Below are 23,840 nucleotides of genomic sequence, written 5' to 3' on the forward strand. Positions count from 1 at the left end.
AACTGTCGACAATCAGCTGCAATTTGCAAGGAGACTCTGATTTCTCAGTTAAAACCACATCACTTCAATGTAATAGGAGCAGGCTGTTGAGGGGGTTCTCTAGACTGTGGTGGAAATTTATATCTGCTACGTCTCCCCCTCATCTGTCGGTGACAGTTTGTCCAGCGGGGGATGTATCAGTGCTGTGAATGTATCAGTGCCAGCGTCCCTTCCCTTCACACCTCGATTGTTGCATTTCTCACTTTGTGAGCTGTGTTGGATTTCTTGCTACGCTGTGGCCTCCAGTCTCTGTAGCTCTGCTGTACCAATATGGGCTCGGTCTGTTAGATGTCGCGCACCTCACACAAGCATCCTCACTAGCTTTAAAATCCCAGCATGAGCAGCATTTGACTCAGCCAACATGCAATTAATAATAAAAGAAACCTTGCTTGAAACCCTTCATAAAGTCAATGCAGATGGAATCTTTTACCAAATTGTTGTAAGAAAGTTACCAGCTGTGGCTGCATTATGTTAAAGATCGCTATGGTCGGGAATATTGAAATAGACCTGTCGGAGCCAGGGTCAGAACTGATGGAACTGTGGGTTGTCACAAACGCTGGCTGACCAGCACCTAATGACAACACAAGGGGAATGATGTTTGGCAGTACAAACTTAATGGGCTAAAAGGCCTCTTCTGTGTTGTGTGATTCTACGATGTCTTCATTTAATAAAGGAATACTGACACCAGGTAGGAGGCTGGACACAGGGACGAAGCGAAATGTTCATTCTGAGAGTGAATGCAAACAGAATGGCTTAAATGAACTCTGTCTGCAATTCTGCGATCGTTATCCACAGATACCTGCCCCACCCACCAGAAATATTGGGCATGCATAACAATAAATTTGAGTTGACATGATTTCTCCTGCGGGTGAATGATCTTCAGGAACATTTATGATGAGGGCTTATGAGTACAGCATCACCTCTGGTGGCGTTTGGAGTTGGAGATGGGTGAATACCAGTCTCTGCCAAAGACACTTGAGTGTCTAATCAACTCATGACAATGGCCCGGGGTTCTGCATTGTTAGAGTCAAGGTATTTCAACAAAGAACTGTCTGCCCATTGAGAATACCATAAAAGATCCCCAGACGCCGTGCTATTCTGGAAGAGTTAGTGCCCTGGCTGATATTTATCCTACAGCAAGCTGGATCAAGTTACGTTGTCATTTAATATAGCTGTCTGTTACAGGACTCCTTGCCATCCCCCACGCAGAAAATAAGCCTTTGGACATTAAAAGGGAGGGGCTCAATAAAAATGTGCCTGTCTCAGTTCTGTAATAACTGAATTGGTTATCAGGAAAGTCCTGGAACTACCTAAAAATGTCTAACATTCACCTATACAGTCTTAACCTCCACGTTTGTGACATGGAAGTAGAATCCGAAATTTGTATTTTTCATCCTTTGTGAAATAACTGAGTAGGTGGCATGGTGGCTCAGTAGTTAGCACAGCAGTAGGGACCCGGGTTCGATTCCAGTGTTGGGTGACTGGCTGTGTGGAGTTTGCACGTTCTCTCCGTGTCTGCGTGGATTTCCCCAGGGTGCTCCAGTCTCTTCCCACTGTCCAAAGATGTGCAGGTTAGGTGGATTGGCCATGGAAAATGCAGGCTTAGGATAGGAAGGTGGGTCTGGGTGGTATACTTCTTGGAGGATTGGTGCAGACTCAATGGACCAAATGCCCTTTTTCTGTAAGGTTTCTAGGATAACGTATGGAATAGCACAGCGCCGGATTAGGGCTTTTGGCCCACCATGTCTATGCCAACCATAATGCCATTTTAAATTAATCCCATTTACCTGGTCCATATCCCTCTATTAACTGCCTGTTCATGTGTTTGTCCAAATTCCTCTTAAACTTTGCAATTGTATCTGCCTCTACCAGTTCTCAGTGTGTTCCAGACACCTATATCCTCTGTCTAAAAAAAAACTTGCCTCACACATCTCTTTTAAACTTTTCTCCCCCCACCTTAAACTTATGCCCCCCCAGTATTTAAAATTTCCACCGTGGGAAAAGTACTCTAATTATCCACCCTATCCATGCCTTTCATGATTTTCTGTAATTCCATCTAGTCCCCCCCTCAGCCTCCGATACTCTAGCGAAAACAGTCCAAGTTTTGTCCAAACTCTCCTTATAGCTAATCCGATCCAGACAACATCCTTGTAAACCTCTTCTGCACCATCTCCAAAGCCTCCACATCTTTCCTATAATGTGGCGACCAGAACTGCACACAGTACTCAAAATGTGGCCTCACTAAATTCTCATACAGCTGCAATATGTCTTGCCAATTTTTATGCTCAATCCCCAACCAATGAAGGCAAGCATGCTGTTCTTTATCACTTCATCAACATGTGTTGCTACTTTTCGAGAACTATGGACTTGCACCCCAAAATCTCTCCAGATATATTAATTTTCCTTAGGGTCTAGACAAGAGACTTTCCTCTTGCATTTGATCTTGCAAGATGCATCACCTCACAATTGTCTGGATTAAACTCCATCTGCCTTTTCTATCCTCCCAACTTTCCACCTATCATGTCGTTTGACTATTTCCTCAGTATCCACAACCCCCTGACAGGCTGTTGTCTGTTCGATTTGCCCATTCGCCTTTCTGTTAGGGAGGGAGTTCCAGCATTTTGCCCCAGCCTGACATTGAAGCAGGGTGGATGATAGAGGGTGCTGGGGAGAATGGGGGGTATGAGGAGCGGGGACAGGGTGGTGAGGAGAATGAGGGTATTAGGAGCAGGACCAGAGTGGGGGGGAGAATAGGGGCTCTAGGAGCAGGGACAGTGTGGAGGGGTGAATGGGGGCATTAGGTGCAGGGACAGGGTGGAGGGATGAGTGGGGGCATTAGGAGTGGGGACAGGGTAGTGGAGAGAATGGGGGCATTATAAGTGGGGACAGAGTGGTGAGGAGAATGGAGGCATTAGGAGCGGGGACAGGGTCATGGCTCTGAGTTGAAGCCGTTGTTTCTGATGATGGATCCCTCCATGATACACTGAATGTTTTTGACCAAAGAACCTCAACCCAATCTCTACATTCCAACCCCCAATACACGTGCTTCAAGCTTCCTGACTGAACTGCCATTAAAAGCCCTCAACATAGTCAGGTCTAAATCCCAAAGTCTGTCTGCCATTTAGAAGGCTCAAGTCAGAAATGTGACGGAATGCTCATTACTTGCCTGGATGACTGCAGCTCCAACAATACTCAAGAGGCTTGATACAAGATAAAGCCTGCTTGATTGCCGCCAACTTAAATATTTACTCCGCTTCTCTGCCAAACCTGTGACAGCTGAGTGTGCAATCTATATGATGTGCTGTCAGAACTCACCAAAAGCTCCTTTAACAGCACCTTTGAAAGTTGCAACTTCTGCCCTCGAAAAGGACAGGGGGAGCACTGCCACCTGTAAGTTCCTCCCTGAACCACTGCTTCTTGATTACTCAGAGTCATCAGTTCCATTGGAATGCAATTCTCATCTCCTGGTTTTCTTGTATTTATTGTTTTACACCTGACTTGAAGGAAGAAACATGGCCAGTCTTTACTTGGATGAAATTATTCACAGAGTGATACCTCAATACCTATCTCATATCCAGTGTACTTCCTTCTCCTTTGAATAAACCAAAAGCTAAATAAATATTTAACTGTAGGCAATTGGTTGGCTCAGTTGGCTGGATGGCTGATTTCCAAAGCAACATAACACAAAACAGCACTGGCTCAGTTCTCACACCAGCTGAAGTCATCATGGCCATCCCACCTCCTGAAACCCACCCCTCACCTGAGGGATGGTGACCCTCAGGTTAAACAACCATCAGCCATCGCCCTTTGTTGAGAAAGCAGTGCTCTTAGACTATGGTGACCTTACTATGTCACTGACAAACAACTTTTAAAGGAACATTGTCTAAAATATTCAATGGCAGCTAGTCAAAATGAAATAAGAAGTAATTTTTGGCACTGTTGATGCATTCCAGCCACTGTGACACTCACTGGGCCTTCAGAACTTGGTGGATGCTGTATAGTGTTACAGGAGAATATAGATGGGCTGATTAATGGCAAATGGAACTCAATCAGATAAATGTGATATGATGCAGTTGGGCAGGACAAACAAGGCAAGTGAATACATGATGGGAAGTGCCAAAGACCAGTGGGACCTTGATGTGCATTTAGCAGTCCCTGTAAAATATGAGGACCACATTTCAACTCCATTTTGATTTGTTCCCCCACCCCCTCTTCCTACTTCTTTCTCACCTGGATACTGAGGAGGGTGGTCTCAGGCTACAGTCTGGCATTGATCAGCTGGAAAATTGGGCAGAGCAATGGGCAGACGGAATTTTATCCTGCATTTGGGAGGTTGAATAAGAGAAGGATATACACAATGAATGGTGGGTCCTTCGGAAATATTGAGGAACAAGGGGACCCTGGTGTTCAAGTGCGTAGATCCTTGAAAGCATCAGCACACATGGACAAGGTGGTGAAGAAGTCAGAAGGAATGCTTGCCTTCATTAGTGTGGGTGTGGAATATAGGAATGAGGAACTCTAGTCACAGCTTTTTTGTTATAACATAGAGGTCGAACCCTCTGTTAATATAACCAAACTCCCAGAAAAGCTCACCTCACCTCGTAATCTGTTAAAAGTGTGTGGGAGTGACAGAGAACTCCTCACTTCAACTACTTACAGAAAAATAACAATGTTTCTACTTAACTCCAATAGTGAGCACTAAACAAAAACTATTCACAATCCTAAGCCTCCTTTTCTTAACTTACTATCTGACCCCAACATATGAAAATGCTGTTCCAATAACACAATTATTAAACATCACATTAACTTAATCTCAAAACTACACAGTCTTTGTCTTCTCCGTTGTCTTCAGTCTTCCAGCTGCTGATTTCCCTGGGTCGACTTCTTTCTGTTTTACTGTGAGTATGTTTTACATGAAAAGGTACCCTTAACAGTGAGTGTTTTCTAATTTCTTTGAGAGCAGGATGTTAGATGGGCAGTTAGCTCTCTGGCTCGACAGCAATTGCTCTTTGACCAATTTTCAAAATGCCCTCGTTTTTTATGCCCTCCAACATCATACCATCTCATTGGTCAGATGTTGTCAAAACAATAAATTCAAACTCGATTGGGTTTTATCCTGGGCATAATTTAAACAAATTGGTGAAATTCAAATCATTGTCAAAACAGCAGCCAAAACTCCATTTCACAGCCATTTGCTACAGCTATCTATTTTGGAACAACTAATCTCCCAGCCTTTCCATTTGGGCAGCTGAGCTTGCATTTTAAGGTTATTTCAAAATTCAGAAAATACTTTGTATTTTAAAGTGAACATAAATGCTTTCGACTTCATGACATTTATCAAACATGTTGCTTCAGCCCAGATGGAATGCTGTGTGCAGTTCTGGTTGCCACATGATCAGAAAGATGTGATTGCTGGAGAGGGTACAGATGAGATTCACCAGGATGTTGCCTGGGATGGAAAATTTCAGTTATGAAGAGAGATTGAGTTTATTTTTTTCGGAGCAGAAGTGGCTGAGGACGGATCTGATTGAGGTATACAAAATTGACTGAGGACATCATGAGGATCTTTTTCTATGGCAGACATTCTAAGACCAGAAGGCATAGCTTTAAGGCAAGGTTGAGAAGATCTGAGAAAAGAAAATTCACCCAGATTCTGATAGAAATATGGAATATGGTGTCTGAGAGGTGTGATGGAGGCAGGTATTCCCACAACATCAACAAAGCATCTTAATGCCAGGGCATTAGTGCATTTAGTGTTTGTTTAGATCAGAGTGGTGATGGAAAAGCACAGCAGGTCAGGCAGCAAGCGAGGAGCAGGAAAATCAACATTTCGGGCAAAAGCCCGAATACTGCATCAGGAAAACTGCACTTAATGCTAGGGCATCACAGTCCGTGGACCAAGTGCAGGTAAATGGGATTAATGGAGTTAGGGTGTTTGTTGGTTGGCACAGACGTGGCGAGCTGAAAGTGCTGGTTCGATGACAAGTTCGATGACTATTGAAAAACTATGAAGCACAAAGCCTGAAGTTATTTGCTTGACAATGGACAATGCATTGATACAAACTGTAATCAAAACGATGAATGGAATGTTAGCCTGTATCTGAAGGAGGCTTCAACAGAAAGTCTGGAAGTGAAAATTCATTTGTTCATAAGCAGGGTTAGATCAGGAGACATTTATTCTGGTTTGGGTACTATATTTCAGGAAGGACATCAATGAGGTGGGTGGGAGAAATTATAGTAGAGTTATCAGAATATAATGGAGGTTTAAACAGTTAAATGGTGAGCTAATTGCTTATATGGTGTGTTGAAATTTGAGTGGCTATCTGACTGGTTAAAATTATAGAAGAATTTTACAGGATGAGAAATGGAGAAGCTAATTCATCTGGTACTGGGCTCCAGAGAAAGCTTGCATTTCTCTAGCACCTTTCAAGACCAGCGGACCTCTCAAAGTGCTTTACAACCCATGAAATACTTTTAAAGTGTAATTGTTGCTGTAATATAGGAGACGCAATATGCAAGATGCACAAAACAAGCTCCCACCCAAAAACAGTGTGAGCAGATAGTCTGTTTAATTTTAACATTATCAATGTTGTGGGATTGCTTCTATCCAACAATGTCTCTAATATTTTACTCAAAATATTCCATCTGGTATGTGGAAATGTCATGGAGGCAGGTTATAGGAAGGATGTTATAAAATTGGAGAGGGTTCAGAAAAGATTCATCAGGATATTGTTGGGAATGGAGAGTTATAAAAATAGACTGAATAAGCTGGGACTTTATTCACTGGAGTGCAGGAGGTTGAGGGATGACCTTCTGCAGATTTATAAAATCATGAGAAGTGTAGATAAGGTGAATAGCAAGAGTCTTTTCCCTCGGGGTGGGGACGTTCAAAACCAGGTGAGGAAGTTTTAAAAAGATACGAGGGACAGTTTTTTCACGCAGAGTGTGGTTCATGTGTGGAATGAACTTCCATAGGAAGTGGTGGATGCAGTACAATTGGAACATTTAAAAGACATTTGGATAAGTGCGTGAATAGGAAAGATTGGAGGGATATGGGCCAAATGCAGGCAGGAGGAATAGTTTTTTGTTTGGAAAAATGGTCAGTGTGGATCAGCTGGATGGAAGGGTCTGTTTTCATGTTGAGGGATTCAAGAGGGCATTGGATAATTCTTTAGACTAGGAATTGTATGCAGTGATATGGGGAAGAGCCAGGAGATTGCTAATTGAGCTGGTGCAACAGTGATGATTTAATTGGCCTTCTTTTGTGCTGTAATGGTTCTGTGACATGTTGATCTGAAAGATAGCCCCTCTGTCAGTGTACAGCAGTCCACAACATGCCACACAAGAGTGCAAGCCTTTAATCTTTTTTAATGCAGCAGGATTTGAACCCCATTTTTTAAACAAATAATTGCACTTCCACGTGTGCCACGGTAGGCTGAGACAGAAATTGCAAAATCTATTACATTAGAGACACACCATCACAGAGTGAGGTGAGGAGGGCCCTTTCCTTGTAGAGAGAAATTTTAAAAACCTGGAATTCTCTTTGCTAATGGCTGATGATGCCAGAACAATTGACATTTTCTGCGCTACAGTTGATAAGATTTGTTTATTGAGGTGTGAGATTTGGATCAGTGACAGGGGTCACTGGAGGGGTGTAGAAATGAGCCATAACCTGACTGAATGATGGAACAATCTGAAGGGGTTCAATGGATGAGCTCTGCTCTCTGTCAATTAAGGGACAATCCATCACAGACAGTTTGTGAAACCCTTCACGAGTGATGCACCTTTTATTGTTGCTGTGACTTGGGTTTGGTTGTTTTCAAACTTTCACCGAGGAGATTTGTCTGCTGCTATGCTTCCAGTACATGATGCAATGGCATATTTCTCACCAGATGTGTTGCTTTGGTCTGATAATATGACCCACATGCAAGTCCAGGCTGTTTCTCATTCTGATGTACTGATATTTGTCCACACGGTGTATGATGTTATCATTTCCAGTGGCTGTGAACAAGTGGAACAGCAGCAACTTCCCTGGGCCCTTTCCCAGGCCCACAGACTCCTCCAACTAAATGGATGATGTACAGGAGGCACAGAAACTCTCAGATTGTCCAGGGGGAGGCCATTCAGCAAATTGTGTCAGTGCTGGTTCTCTGCAAATGGTTTCCACATTCCCAGTTTTCCACTTTTGCCCCATGGCCCTGCCATATTGTTTTCTTTTCATACAATTGTCCAAATCCCATGTGAAAACTACAAACAAATCTGCCTCCAGCACATTCTCAGCAGATCCTCGTCACTTGCTCATGGGAGAAGAACAGGGTGGTGTAGTGGTAATGACACCGGATGAGTAATCAGCTAATGTTCAGATAACATGGGTCCAAATTCCAAAGAAATGGAATAAATCTAAAAGCTCGGTTAATGGTGACTGTGTAAACACTGGTGATTGTCAATAGAAACCCATCTTTGGGAGGAGATGGCCTATTGGTAACCTAGAGACCTAGGTAATGTTCCGGGTCTACTTAATAATCTAATCCATCCCGTTCATGTAGTGATGAAAGCAGTAAAAGCCAATATGATTCATTTATCCCTTTCAGGGAAGGAAATCTGTTGCCTTTACTAGTCTAACCTACATGTGACACTAGACACACAACAATGTGGTTGATCTTTAATGGCCATCTGGGAAATTAGAGACTGACAATAAATGGGGGCCTAACCAGTGATGTCCACATCCCATAAACAAATATTAAGAGAAAGCACTTCAAAATCACATGGCATCCCAAATGAGATGTACAATAGCCTTCCTTTACTGTCCCTGGAACTCATACTTAGTACTTCTTCCTTCCCTCAACATCTTTAGCTTAAAGTCTCTGCTAGTTCAAGATGGTGTCCTAGCAGCAACTTCTCTAGGGCAGCTGAAGATGGCTAAAATGCCTGTTGGGATATCACTTTAAGAGTTGGGCATGCTCATGAGCCAATACCAGGACATGGACAATGTGACCAGTGCCCAGTTAAGGTTACACCTTGCGATAGGTTTAGAGTGAGGTAAATTTGTGTTTCTCCATAGCTGTAAGTACTGAGCTTCTGTAAGAATATAGAACTGTACAGCACAGCAATGGCCCTTCAGCCTAAGATGTTGTGCCAAACATGACACCAAATTAAACGAATCCCTTCTGCCTGCCCTTGGTCCATATTCCTCCATTCCTTGCATATGTATGTGCTTATCCCTTAAATACCCCTATTGTATCTGCCTACAGTACCACCCCTGGCAGTGCGTTCCAGACTCCTACCACTCACTGTGTAAAAAAAACTGCCTCTCACATCTCCTTTCAACTTTCCCCTCTCACCTTAAATGCATGCCCCCTAGTGTTACACATTTCAACTCTGGGAAAAAGATTCTGACTACCAAACCTATCTATGCATCTCATGATTTTACAGATTTCGATCAAGTCTCCCCTCAGCCTCTATTGCTCCAGAGAAAACAGCCTGAGTTCTTCTAGCCCCTCCTTATAGCTCATTCGCTCTAATCCAGGCAGCATCCTGGTAAATCTCTTCTGCACCCTCTTCAAAGCCTCCATATCCTTCCTGTAATGTGAGGACCAGAATTGAATCTAAACACTCTCAGTGTGGCCAAACACAAGTCTCATGAAGTTGCAATGTAACTTCCTAACCCTTGTAACCAATCTGACTGATGAACAAACCTATCTTAAAATAAACTTGAAATGATGTTATGCACCATTTATGTGTCTGATTTGTAACTTTTGCTCAGAAAAGAATGCGATAATGTCCAGTTCTTGAGAATTAATAACAAAAACGCTCCTGTTTATTTTTCTCATGCAGATATGCCCTTCCTGCAGGATCCCGAGAGTATCATATCTTTCCAGGGAAAGGAAGTAAAGTTACGCTGCTCAATTCGGGTGATGGGGGAGCTTCCCGAAATAAATTGGCAACGAGATGGGGTTCTGTACCAGGGGGATGTCAACCAAGTTCTGGTGCCAATGAGTGATGATGAATGGCTGGCCATCAGTGAACTAAGGTAATTGCAGCCCGCGAGTGTGAAACAGAACAGTGCCCAATGTTAATTATCTGATTTAAATGGTGGTTTGCCATATCCTGATATGGTTAGGCCAATTTGGAACTGTTGGTGCAACTTCCCTTGGTTTTGAGTTACAGAGAGAGGCTGAATAGGTTGGGCCTGTTTTCCCTGGAGTGTCGGTAGCTATGGAGTGACCTTATAGAGGTTTATAAAATCATGAGGGGCACGGGGAGGGACAATAGACAAAATCTTTTCCCTAGAGTGAGGGAATCCAGAACGAGAGGATGTAGGTTTAGGGTGAGAAGGGAAAGGTTTAAAAGGGACCTAAGGGGCAATATTTCTTGCAGAGGGTGGTGTGTGTATGGAATGAACTGCCAGAGGAAGTGGTGGAGGCTGGTACAATTCAAAGGCATCTGCATGGGTACATGAATAGAAAGCTTTTACCGGGATATGGGCCAAATGCTGGCAAATGCGACTAGATTAATTTAGGATATCTAGTCAGTATGGAGAAGTGAGATGGAAGGGTCCGTTTCCTTGCTGTACATCTCCTTGACTCGGTGACTCTATCCCACTTTAGATGTCACAAATGGTTAAAATGTGTGTACTCAGTAACAACACAAAATAACTTGCATTGATATAATACCTTCAACATGCAGAGATGCCTCCAGGTATTCTGGAAGAGCAGGTGTACTGCAAGCCCAAGATTTAAATACTGGGAAATGATCACAAACTGAATTGTTTTGAGAAGGGACTTAAAGATTGAGAGGGGGTAGTGAGGTGCAAAGTGAGGAGCTGAGATAGCTGAAGTCACAGCCTCCAGTGGTAAAGTTATTGTGAAGAATGGCTAAAAAGGCAGTGTCAGGAAAATTAAATGTTTGGGATCTCTGCGACTGAGAGAGGGATAGGGCAGTTGAAAGATCTAAATATAGGAATTTGATTTAAAAGATTGTGGGGACTGGAGCTGATATGAGTCCAGAAGGACAGATACAAGGAATAATTGGAACATTGATCGGTCTGGGATTTGCATATTGGAGGAGTTGAAATTTGTCAACATGCAAAGGATGGCCAGGAGAGTGTTATGGATGTGTAAAAGTGGACTGTACCTTTAAGAGAGTGAAGGACTTGGCAAGCACACTGAGTGCTGGAGTCTTTACAATATAATATTTGGTTCAGAACAGATAGCACTGGCTGAGTTGCTATGAGACAAAAACAAATTCAAATTCGGCCAATCAGTTTAAATTAAAGCCCCAAAATACCAAATTCCTATCAAATTTGAATTGAGTATATTGACAATCTTTAAAGCCACTGACACAATCTGATACTTTGGGAGTGTAAGACTGGGGAACATTGAACAGTTGAGAGAAGAACTGCCAAACTAGCAGCATGTAAAGACTGCCTGAAAAATAGCTCTCTTAAAGGTATCTTTATCGATCTATAACATGTGAAGCAGAATCCCTAAGAAGAACAGAAGACAAGAATACAGAGAAGAACCGAAAGCTGCCTGGTTTTCAGATAAGAAGTGTTGTTTTGTTAATCTTAATCTGGAGTTTTATCGAACTAGTATTATAGAGGGGAAGGTAAAAGATAGGTTAGAAGAAGGAGTTGTAAATAGTTGTTAGTTAATTATTCTCTGTTATACTTTAATAAATAAAGTTGTTATTTTTACTTTAACTAGTTCTTGGCTTATTGAATTTTCAGATTACTGCACAGAATAAATCTTTTCTGCATTGCTGGGTTAAATTGAGCAGCAGGGCTTACCCTATGTAATAACAAGAAGTGTTAAGTCTCAAGATAAAAATCTGGAGTGAGTGTTACTGCAGCAGAAATAGTGTCAAAGGTAGATAACAGAATAGTGTCAACCTTGAGCATTTGATCAAATTGCTGAATCCACAAATTTAACAGTCAGAGGTGATTGTTAGACCTCCTGAACCATAACTGTCACCTGACCCCAGCTCACTCACTTACTTATTTTTTGCTTCCAACATTTAATATCCTGTCTTCGTTCATAGCATTCCCTCAATCCACCGAACAGATGCTGGGAGTTATCGGTGCATCACTTCAGTGAAAGGCAAAGAAATTATCTCCAAAGAAGCTCAGCTAGAAATTGAAGGTGAGTCATCAATCTTTTTAAATGCTGAGTTGATGTTGGGACTATGAAAGCTGTGCAGTGTGTTAGGAAGCAAGTCAGTTCATTGCAACTTCAAATCTTGACTGTAGTAAATTGACTGACCTAGCCACATTGAGGAAGAGAGGAAAACTACCCTTAGTCTCTGTGTCTCTTGATGCAGTGCCTTCTGTTGGGAAGATGGCATTGAGGTCAGGCTGGAGGTGTTAGGGATATTGGATGTAATGGGCAATATATTCCAGATACTCATTCCTCTGTCTCCTTATTTCTCTCTTTCTCTCTCTATCTATCTTTCTCTCTCTCTCTTTCTATCCTTCATTCTTTCTTTTTTCTGTCTTTCTTTCTCTTTCATCCTGTTTCTTTATCTTTCTCTACCTCTTTTTACCTCCCTGTACTCTGTTGTTCAATGCTGGTAACACTTGATTGTGAGCAGGGAGGTCCTTCCTCTGGTCACACCACCTGATCTCCCATGGTTCTGATTCCATCCTTGATCTCCAAATGCAGGTTAAAGGCAAGCTACTGATGCCCACAATCCTTGGATTCTTACTTGTCCCTGAACTGAGTTTTGAGATACTAATCCAGCTGTCACTGACACAATACTGTCATCGTTTCTCGGACCTGGAATTTTCAAACACTCTTTTGTCAGCTTTAGACTCAATCCATCCTTTTCTCTGTTTCTTCCTCTCTGTGTGCTCCTCCAGTTCCACTGCTAACCCCTCACCTTTTCCTCCAACTATGAAATCTCTGAACTCCTCCAAATTTAGTTTCAACGTGATTGCCAGTTTCCTGCACTCTGCTATCAGTTGCTTTGGCCTTCAGCTACAACAGCAGTAAAGCATAAAGTGTCCTCACTAAATCTCCTTGGATGTGACTTTCTGATAATTCTTCAAAGTGTCGGGCTGGTTGTTTGCACCAAGTAGCAGGACCCTCCTAATGATAGTAAAACTCACTGCATTGACCACCAATAAACTCTTGAAGAGCTGACAGGCAGAGTGTGGGCAAGTTGCTGGACAAATCAGAGACCACAACACATATGCTACCCCACTGAAAACAGACACCATTGGCAGAGGTTTTCTCCTTGAGGGGTCAAGCAACAAGAAGGTCAGTAGTTTAGCTTCTTGTCCACAAGATTGTAAAACATAGGAGCAAAATTAAGCCATTCAGCCCATTGAGTCTGTCCTGCCAGTCAATGAGATCAGATAATCTCAACTCCACTTTCCCGCCTTTTTCCCATAGCCCTTGATTTCCTGAATGATTAAATATCTGGCTGTCGCAACCATGAATATATTTAATGACCCAGCCTCAGTAGCCATCACATGGAGAAAATGAGGACTGCAGATGCTGGAGAGTCAGAGTCGAAAAGGGTGGTGCTGGAAAAGGCACAGCAGGTCAGGAGCATCTGAGGAGCAGGAGAGTGGACGTTTCAGGCATTTGCCCTTCATTCGGGATGTAGGATGGGAAGGGGGGGCTGAGAGATAAATTGAAGAGTCGGGGTGAGGCTGGGGAAAGATAGCTGGGAAGGCAATAGGTGGTTGGTGGGTGGTTTGTGGGCGGCACGGTGGCACAGTGGTTAGCAGTGCTGCCTCACAGCGCCTGAGACCCGGGTTCAATTCCTGACTTAGGCGACTGACTGTGTCAGTCCAAAGATGTGCGGGTCAGGTGAATTGGCCATGCTAAATTGCCCGTAGTGTTAGGTAAGGGGTAAATGTAGGGGTATGGGTGGGTTGCGCTTCGGCGGGTCGGTGTGGACTTGTTGGGCTGAAGGGCCTGTTTCCACACTGTAAGTAATCTAATCTAAATGTGATAGGTCAGAAGGGTGGGTGGAGCAGATAGGTAGGAAAGAAGATGGACAGGTAGCATAGGTCAAGAGGGTGGTGCGGAGTTGGAGGGTTGGATCTGGGATGGAGTGGGAGGGAGGGGAGATTTGAAAACTGGTTTAGTCAATGTTGATGCAATATTATTGTTGAGTCCCGAGGCAGAAGATGAGACGTTCTTCCTCTGGTTGCTGGATGGCTTTGATTTGGCAGTGGAGGAGGTCCAGGATTTGCATGTCCTTGGGGAATGTGAGGGGCAGCTGAAGTGGTAAAGAATTCCACAGATTCATTACCCTTTGAGAGAAGAAATTCCTCCTTATTCTTTTAAATATGCAACCTCTTATTCTGAAATGATGCCCTCTCGTCTTAGACTCTCTGACAAGGGGAAACAACCTTTCCATATCTACCCTGTCAAGTACACTAAGAAATTTGTATGCATAAATAAGGTAATCTCTTATCCTTCTTAACATCCAACGAGTACAGGTCCAATTTACTTAACTTGTCCTCCAAAACAGCAAGGCGGTAGTCTTCATGTGGCAGGTGTTATGGAAAAGCTGGTCAGGGTTTAGAAGAGAACTGGCTTTCAGATGCCGTACCTTTCCCTCTCGCCATCTGTGCCTACAGTCACCAGGTTGGAGCAATTGGAGACCAAGCCTTAACTCAGTAGATTGGTTGCCATGGTTTCCTAGTCCAGAAGCTAGAAACCATTCCTGTCTACTGCTGAACCCCAAAAATAGTGGAGGCGTGACCTCCCTTAAGCGGCTGTTGATTGACCAGTTAAGAGCCTTAATTGTTGGCAAGTCATAAAATTCTCCAAAAGGTAGTCTCTCTCAGCATTTGGTTGACAATGATATAGGAAGGGGTTGCATTTCTCTCCAGGACAAACTCACCTCATTATTCCTTTCTCTTGCTATCAGGCAGGAGAAAATTCTGCCCTCTGTCTGTCTCTCTCCTTTTTAGGCCTTTCCTCTCAAGAGTATTGAGAATTTTGACATTTTAGCGATACAAACTTTGGAAATGTCATGTATTGCCTTGATTTGGAGATGCCGGTGTTAGACTGGGGTGTACAAAGTTAAAAATCGCACAACACCAGGTTATACTGTTGGGCTACAACCTGGTGTTGCGTGATTTTTAACCATGACATCCTTGACATGGATTAACGCAATGGCTGTCTGATGTTCTGACCACCATGTCTTTTTTTTTTCTTCTTCCCCCCCTCCACTCTCTTCCCCCTCAGGGTTGCCCCACTTCACCAAGGAGCCACAGGATGTCCACGTGCACCAGGGCGAGCCTTTTAACCTGAGCTGTGCTGCCGCAGGATCGCCAGAATTGAAGGAGCTGATGTGGCTACAGGATGGGATGCCCGTACGCGTTGGGGAGAAAACTACAGCAATCTCACCATCAACTCTTTTCATCCAAGGTTAGGACATGGTTTGAGGAGGGATGAGTTTACTCAGCAACATACTCACCAAATAAACCAAGCTCCAACTCCTCCCCCTCACATGCTCCATTTCTAAGAAGAGAGACTGGTTCCATTAGCCCCAGATTCACTGGAGTTGAGAAGAATGTGGGAGGATCTCATAGACACCTATAAAATTCAAAATAGGCTAGACAGGGTAAACACAGGAAGGGTATTCCTGATGACTGGGGATCACAGTTTAATTACAGGGTAGGTTATTAAGGACTGGGATGAATAGAAATTTCTTCATCCAGAGAATGGCCAGCTTGTGGAATTCTCTACCATAGGAAGTAGTTATGCTCAAATTATTTAATGTTTTCAGAAAGAAGGAGTTAGAGCGAGTTCTTAGGGGAGTGGGACCAAAGGGCTGGGGGTGAAAGTGGAAATAAATACTGAGAAGGGTGATCAGCCACAGTCCCATTGAATGGTAGAGCAGGCTTGAGGGGCTGAATGGCCTACTTCTGCTCCAGTTATGTGTGTTTTGTTGCCACACAGCATACCTCGAGTTGGTTATTTTCTGTAGCTCAAAATATTGTTTTCTTCGACTATATTTATATTTAGACTGTAACCATATGGAACCTTGGATTAGTAAGCCATCCTCATAGTTTTACAGATATGCTTACCAAAGCAATTTTGATAGTAAGCTATGTAAGAAGCAGTTGGTGACTAGGTACTAAAAGTTTGATTAGAGAGGTGGTTATTCAAAGACATCCGACAGGCAGTGAGTGAAGCAGAGAGGTTTCAGTCGGAAATTCCAGAGCTTAGGTCCTTGGTCACTGAAGGCACAGTTTCCACTGTAGGGACTGCTGTTAAAATTGGAGATACACACAAGGCCAGGATTGAAAGGGTGCTGAGGTCCTGAGGCTTGGAGAAGGACACAGAGACAGGGGAAAGGAAAAGATTCTGAAGGGATTATAAAACGTGACATGGATTTTTAAACCTGAAACGTTCTTGGGGGAATGTAGTGAGAAAGGGGAGTAATGAGCAAAGAGAATTTTGCATGAGTTTGGACCCTGGCAGCAGAGTTTTGGATGAGTTTGAGTTCATTGAAGGTGAAACCAAGAGGGATAGTTTGGAGCCTTTGTAATTGAGATCAATCAAGCAAATGAGGCAAAGTAACCAGCTGGAATGGAGTGAAATCTTCCCTCCTCAGTTTAACTCCTCAGTCCTCTTTGAATTTCTTCTGCTGCATGACTCTCTGTTCCTTCACCACTTTTGTTCTGTGCTGTCCCAGTGTGTGCACTAAATTGGATCCAAACTCAGAGACATTGCTATAAATAAGTGTTAAGTACAGGGCGAATAACTTGAGCCAGAACCTGCAATTCTGTTCCAATCACAGGCTCCAGTTATTGCTGGTGATGCAGTCCTCAAATGATCCTGTGCCTCACTGAAACAACAGAATGATCTCTGAAGAGGCTCCCTCATTCCACTGAATGAGGGTTAGGGTTCACGTCATGATACACAGAAGGAGTTGACTGATCGCATCATGTTGTCCTTTTGTCATGAAATATCTTCTCCATGTAATCTAGGTGAAAGGAGGGAGACTTGCATTTTTGCCCTTCGAGCCTGTTCCACCATTCGTCAGATCACCGCAGAATAGATTGTGGTCTCAGCTCCACTGTCTTTCCCTCCCACAGTCCTTGACTCCCTTGCCTTTCAAAGGGTGCATCAGCCACTGCCAGTGAATGTTAGTTCCTGGAGATACTAAGTCATTCCTGGAGAGTTGGGAACTGCTCCTTCAATCCATTCAGTCCCATTTAATCACATGATGAAAGCACTGTAGCCTAAGGCTCTGTAGCCTGAAATGGTGCTCACTGTTCAGTCTTTCACACAGTCGCATGCGAACACATCACCTGAGAGAATCGATCACTTATGTCACTGTGTTCCCCTCTATGTGGCCTCACTCAGAGTTTTATTATTGTCACAGTGAGTGAGCATTTTGACTGAGCTGAGAGTGAGGCATAGTGATAAGGAGCAGGATCGTTTCAAATATGGTGGGAAGAAATCCTCCAACATGGTCAAACATGGAAGCTTTCACTTGAAAAAGTGTGAATAGTGTACCCCAGAGACTGATTGTTGATGTGTTTCACTTCTGTGTTCGGGATGTGAGTGCCATGAGCTTTCAGGCTCCAGACACTGGCAGGCCTGCTGAGGGTAGACTATACCAGGAAAGCTCTGAGCTCATTCATTCCCCAAATTACAGCCTTTTGTTTTGCATTCATAGGCCATGAATGAAAGTCTAAAGAGAAACTCTCAATCCTGTCAGTGGTTCAGGATTGGTGAAGTGCTATACTGTCAGAGGTTCAGTGCGGAGGGAGTGCTATACTGTCGAAGGTTCAATGAGGAGGGAGTGCTAAACTGTTGGAGGGTCAGTGCGGAGGGAGTGCTATACTGTTGGAGGGTCAGTGCAGAGGGATTGCTATACTGTCGGAGGGTCAGTGCTGAGGGAGTGCTGCACTGCCGGAGGGTCAGTGCTGAGAGAATGCCACACTGTCAAAGGGTCAGTGCTGAGGGAGTGCTGCACTGTTGGAGGGTCATTGCTGAGGGAGTGCTGCATTGTCGGATGGTCAGTACTGAGGGAGTACCGTACTATCAGAGGGTCAGTATGAGATGGCGCCACACTGTTGGAGGGTCGGTACTGCGGGAATGCCAAACTGTTGGAGGGTCAGTACTGAGGAAGCGCCACACTGAGGGAGTGTCACTGCTGAGGGAGTGCCATCTTGTCATAGGGTTAGCATGAAGGGAGTGCTACCCTGTCAGCCGATCAGTGCTGAGGGAACACTGCCCTACCAGAGGGTCAGGACTGATATAGATTTGCACTGTCACAAAGTCCATGGTAAGGAAGGACCAGCCTATTAGAGAGTCAGTGCTGAAGGTTGCCTTGCTGTCAGAGAGTTGACGCAAAGGGAGCACTGCATGATGGAGATCTAGCCTGTTTGATAAGATTCAGGTCCTACCTGCACTCTGAAGTAGATTAATAGGTTTCTATAGCACTAGTTTGCTTAAGAGCAGAGATCTTCATCAATCGTCATCAAAAAGAACTAAATTAACTGTTTGACATATCATTGACATTTATCAAATCTGCTATGTGCACATTGACTGAGGGCCATATTTTTAAGTCAAGATTAGAGTGGTGCTGGAAAAGCACAGCAGGTCAAGCAGCAGCTGAGGAGCAGGAAAACCGATGTTTCGAGCAGGAGCCCTTCATCGGGAATTCCTTGGATGCTGCCTGACCTGCTGTGCTTTTCCAGCACCACTCTAATCTTGACTCTAATCTCCAGCATCTGCAGTCCTCACTTTCGCCAAGACCATATTTTTTAAGGTGAGAAAAGAAAGATTTAAGAAAGACATGAAGGGCAACATTTTTTACACAGAAGGTGGTTTGTGTGTGAAATGAACTTCCAGAGGATATGGGTACATTTACAACATTTAAAAGAATTTAGATAGGTATATGAATAAGAAATATTTGGAGCAATATGGGCCATGTGCAGGCAACTAGAAATAGTTTAGTTTGGGATAATGGCCATCATGGACTGGTTGGATCAAAGGGTCTGTTTCCGTGCTGTATGACTCTAGGACTGGTTCATTTCCCAAATAACAAGGTTGAAGCTCCTTACAAACTACATTGGCTAGAAGGTGGTTTGGGACATTCTGAGAGTGGGAAGAGAGTGATGAAAACATTGGTCTTCCTCTGTTTAATACTTCACTACCTGTCCCTTCTTACGTCAATAACCAGCAAGGTTCACAGGTTGGGAAAGAAGTATTCCACGGAAATTTTGTACCTTGACTTGTATTAGCTTGGTTCATCCAATCCATTGAAAAGGAGAGAGAAATTGTCGGATGGACTCATCATCAATAATTCTGCCTGATCGAATTTTGTTCCTGAAGTTTGCTGTCTGATTCTTCCCATACTCTCACTCCCTACAGCTATGGAGTTGTCCATCCTCTGGCCACTTTAGGCTTTGGATTGATGAAACTGGGGCCAGTCTAAAGTCTTGTTTGCCTGCCTGCCCTGTATTGTCCTCTCCTTCCTCTAAACCCACTTTCTCTGGAAATTGCATTCAGGAGACTATCTATACTGCTCTGTCAATGCACTGTCAGTCCACAGTGTGAGTCAACAACACTCACTCAGACAGCTGGATCTGAGAGCAGTCTCATCTGGAGCTCATTGTAGAAGGAAGTACAGCATGTTTATTCAGAGAATTCTCTGCATTCCTGAGCCAGACCTCAGCCTGAGTGGCTTCTGTTCCTGCTGCAGCCTGAGATCCGAGTCAACCTGTCTCTCCCTCCAAGCACTCTGCAAATTGCAGGGCTGAGTCAGTGTAGAAGTCGGCAGTTCTTAGATGCCACGTAAGATTGTGGCATATAACAGGCATTGAGAGTCTAAACACTGACAAACATCTTCAGCAGAAAAAAATGTTACTGTCTGCTGGTGCACAGTTGTCATAGCCAGCTCAGTTTTAAGTTCAGTTTTAATAGCGTATCTGAGAGCCTTGAAGAAAAGAGGGATTAAAATGATACAATTGCTGAATCCTAATTTCCAATCTCCCTTTAGTACAGCGGGGAGGATGAGTGGCTTTGAGAATTGCAAGGACCAAGGAAGCAACTTCAGGCAACGGTTTCAATTTGGTGGTGGGGAAACCGAGAAATCATCACTCACCACAAAATCAATAGTGGTGAAAATGTGTTGCTGGAAAAGCACAGCAGGTCAGGCAGCATCCAAGGAGAAGGAGAGTCGACGTTTCGGGCATGAGCCCTTCTTCAGCCTGAAGAAGGGCTCATGCCCGAAACGTTGACCCTCCTGCTCCTTGGATGCTGCCTGACCTGCTGCGCTTTTCCAGCAACACATTTTCAGCTCTGATCTCCAACATCTGCAGTCCTCACTTTCTCCACAAAATCAATAGTCACATGGACAAATCAAGAAAGAAAAGTTGGTATGGATTTGTTAAGGGTCTAACCTGTTTTGATGAGACTCAAGAGAGGGTTGATGATGGTAAGGTTATTGATGAAATGTACAGGGACTTCCTGAAGGCTTTCAGTACAGTACCATACATCAAGCTTGTGAGGAACGTTCTTCCCTACCTCACACTACCTTTGCCCTTGTGTTCCCTCCCTCACCTCTCTCAAGCTCTCCCTGTCCTCTGTTCCTTCCACTCCTCTCTCATGCTCCTCCCACCTCCCCCAACACTTGCGGTTGCTCTCGATCTTCAGTATTTTTCTTTCTCTTCACTCTCACTCGCCCTATCACAATCACTCCTTTTTCTCTCTCTTTCAAACCTGGAACCTGTACAAGTGTTGGTTCTGCTGGAAAATCTGTTTACCCTGGATGTGGATTCCCAAAGCAGCTCCAACGAAACAGCTCATCGGCTGTAAACATTGTCTCTGGCTGTTCCAGAGACTGACTGACAGCCATTGAAGTACTTTTGACATGCTATCACTATGAAGAAATGCAGGATCTGATGGTGTCTAGCAAACTCCCATAAACAGCCGTGTGGTTACATCTGTTGGGTATGTCTTTGTTATATCAACGCAAAATGCTGCTGATCTGGACAGCTGAAACAAGGACCCTAAAGTACTGGAAATTCTCCAAAGGTCTGGCTGCACTTTTGGGGAGAAAAGCTGAGACAATAGGTGGAGTCTTCGAGTGCCCTGAGTAGTGAAGGTTTTAGAGAGATTTGTGGTAGAATCCCGCAAGAAGTCTAGTGAGGCCCATCTCAATTGCCAGAACCACTTGCTGCATCTTTTATGTCTTTAGAGCATGAGGTGAATTTCTCACAACGCATTGGGAAGTTACCAATTATTTGTTAAATGCCTCAACTCAACTCATTAATATTCAGTTTCCCACCTTCCCAAATGCTCCAGAACAAGGAGAAAAAGAACAATGAGAATCCTCAGTATGGGAGTCAGAGCTTGGCAATTGCTGCTCATCTCTTGCTCCAGAGGGCCTCCATGTTGGGGGCATCCTCAGCTCAGTGCAGGCTCAATGGATGACAGCACATAGTCCTACATCCATAGACAATTGGCATCTGACCTTTTCCAGCTTTGAAGAGCTCTCAAGGCAATGTCTGACCCACTCATAGGACATTTCTGCACTTTGATGGTGTACCTTGGCCTACTATCGTTGTATTGAGTACAGGAGTTGGGAGGTCATGTTGTGGCTGTACAGGACATTGGTTAGGCTACTTATGGAATACTGTGTGCAATTCTGGTCTCCTTCCTATCAGAACGATGTTGTGAACCTTGAAAGGGTTCAGAAAAGATTTACAAGGATGTTGCTAGGGTTGGAGGATTTGAGCTATCGGGAGAGGCTGAATAGGCTGGGATTGTTTTCCCTGGAGCGTCAGTGGCTGAGGGGTGACCTTATAGAGGTTTATAAAATCATGAGGGGCATGGATAGGAAAAATAGACAAAGTATTTTCCCTGGGGTGGGGGGACTTCAGAACTAGAGGGCATAGGTTTAGGATGTGACCTAAGGGGCAACTTTTTCACGTAGAGGGTGGTGCGTGTATAGAATAAGCTGCTAGAGGAAGTGATGGAAGCTGGTACAATTGCAACATTTAAGAGGCATTTGGATGGGTATATGAATAGGAAGGGTTTGGAGCAGTATGGGCTGGGTGCTGGCTGGTGGGACTAGATTGGTCTGGGATATCTGGTCAGCATGGAGGAGTTGGACTGAAGGGTCTGTTTCCGTGCTGTACATCTCTATGACTCTATTGCTGGAGCAAGGACACTGTGTGCTAAGGGACGTGCATCTCTCACATGGACTGGACAAGGCTGCATCTCCGAGCTGTTTGCTTGGTCTGATCATTCTCACTCACTCTGGCCCTCCTGGATGCTCACAGCATCCCTGCCCTTGTCTTGTATTCTTGCACTTTGCTCACTCAGCCAAGGACATTACAGCAGCATTGCCCTGCCCTTTAGCACAGGCAGAGAAGCAGGAAGGCTGTAAGCTGTCTTTAAGTCAAGGCAAGAGGGGTAACTTTGGATCAGGCCTCCTGGCACTGTAATTCAAGAGCAGCCTCCAGTACCAGTCTCCGGGGCTTAGACAGAGTCAGTTAGCTGCTTGCGGAGGTTGGAGTCAGGATCCCCTCCACACAGGGCATGAGGAGACAAATTTTGGGCAGCCCACCACTTGTCTTGATTCTGACTGCCTTACTGTGGGCTGTTTGCCCCTTGGAATGAGAGTAAGGCAGGTATTAAGAGAGATGAAAGTGGGTGGCACCATTGGGGAAGGTGTCTTGAGTGAGTGAGAAGGCAGCACAGTGGGTATTCAGAGTCAGTGGTGTTGGGTGTTAAGTTGGGGGGCTGGAGGTGGTGATGAGAGCAAGTGGGTCGATGTTCCAGGTAGAGTATGGGCCCTTGGAGGGAGGTGTATGCAATAGTGGAGATAGAAAGAGAATGGTGGCACTTGTGCTGCCAGATCAGACATTATTCCAACATAGCTGTACATTCCTCAAGAGAGGAATGTTGATGTGTTGAGCACAGGTTCCTTGATTTGATGCACTGGCTGAGGTGGCAATGTCTGGGTGGACCAGGTTGGCATGGATGGGTGTCATAGCCTCCCTTACTAGTCCTGGGGGTGGAAACACAACAGCCCTCTTTGCACCATCCCTTCCAGCATGACGTCCAGGTCCTTGTCTGCAACATATTAAATGTCCCACTCGCTGCCATGTCCTGGGAAATGCCAGAAATCACTCCGAAGTGCAGCTCCAGGCTGACCGTCTTGTTTGGGTCACCATTCCCATTTGAAGATGGTTCCAGGGTTGCCAGTCCATTCTGGGATATCCTAAAGGTGGTGAGTTGTTCCAGCAACAGCATGTGGTAAGATGGGGCTAGATTTAAATGGAAGGAATGCCAAAGGGCTGGAGCAGGTAGTTAATGAGATGACACAAATACAGAAATTGCTGGAGAAAACCAACAGGTCTGGCAGCATTGTAGAGTGAGTTAACATTTCGAGTCCAGTGACCTTTTATCAGAACTGAAAACAGCCGGAGAAAGGTGTTATTTGCTAGTTCCCAGCGCCCAGTGAGAAATCTGTTCCTTGACGATTCATAGTTCACACATTTACACTTGGCAGATTCTGGTGTTGGCGATTGATGGATGGCGCCTTGCCTGCTGTTTCTCCACCCTCCAGTGAACAGCCTTTTCAGGTCAATAGCCTGAAGTGATAAGGATGTGGGCCTGCTGTGTAATTCAGTGAAGAGGCCTTTGACTAGAAGAACTGGATTAAGAAGCCAGCTCCTGCATATACTCACTGATTGCAGGCAGGGACATGTTGAGTGCAGGTTCCTTGCTTTGTACAATTCTCAGTAGTCTACAGCTTATGATTGTATTCCTCCAGCTATAATTAGACTCATTTACACACGCACAGAA

At 44.3% G+C, this 23,840-nt stretch overlaps 1 protein-coding gene across 1 annotated transcript in view; it reads left to right on the top strand.

The window, feature by feature from the left end:
* The window catches only part of LOC132836669 (tyrosine-protein kinase receptor UFO), a 215,348-nt gene that overhangs the window by 36,863 nt on the left and 154,645 nt on the right, over nucleotides 1-23,840 (top strand). Inside the window, exons 2-4 of the mRNA XM_060856058.1 lie at nucleotides 9,874-10,069; nucleotides 12,079-12,179; nucleotides 15,246-15,428. Of these exons, the coding sequence (XP_060712041.1) occupies nucleotides 9,874-10,069; nucleotides 12,079-12,179; nucleotides 15,246-15,428 (480 nt within the window). The remainder of the gene's footprint in view (nucleotides 1-9,873; nucleotides 10,070-12,078; nucleotides 12,180-15,245; nucleotides 15,429-23,840) is intronic.

This window comes from Hemiscyllium ocellatum, chromosome 47, assembly GCF_020745735.1.
Source record: "Hemiscyllium ocellatum isolate sHemOce1 chromosome 47, sHemOce1.pat.X.cur, whole genome shotgun sequence".
Lineage (NCBI taxonomy): Eukaryota > Metazoa > Chordata > Chondrichthyes > Orectolobiformes > Hemiscylliidae > Hemiscyllium > Hemiscyllium ocellatum.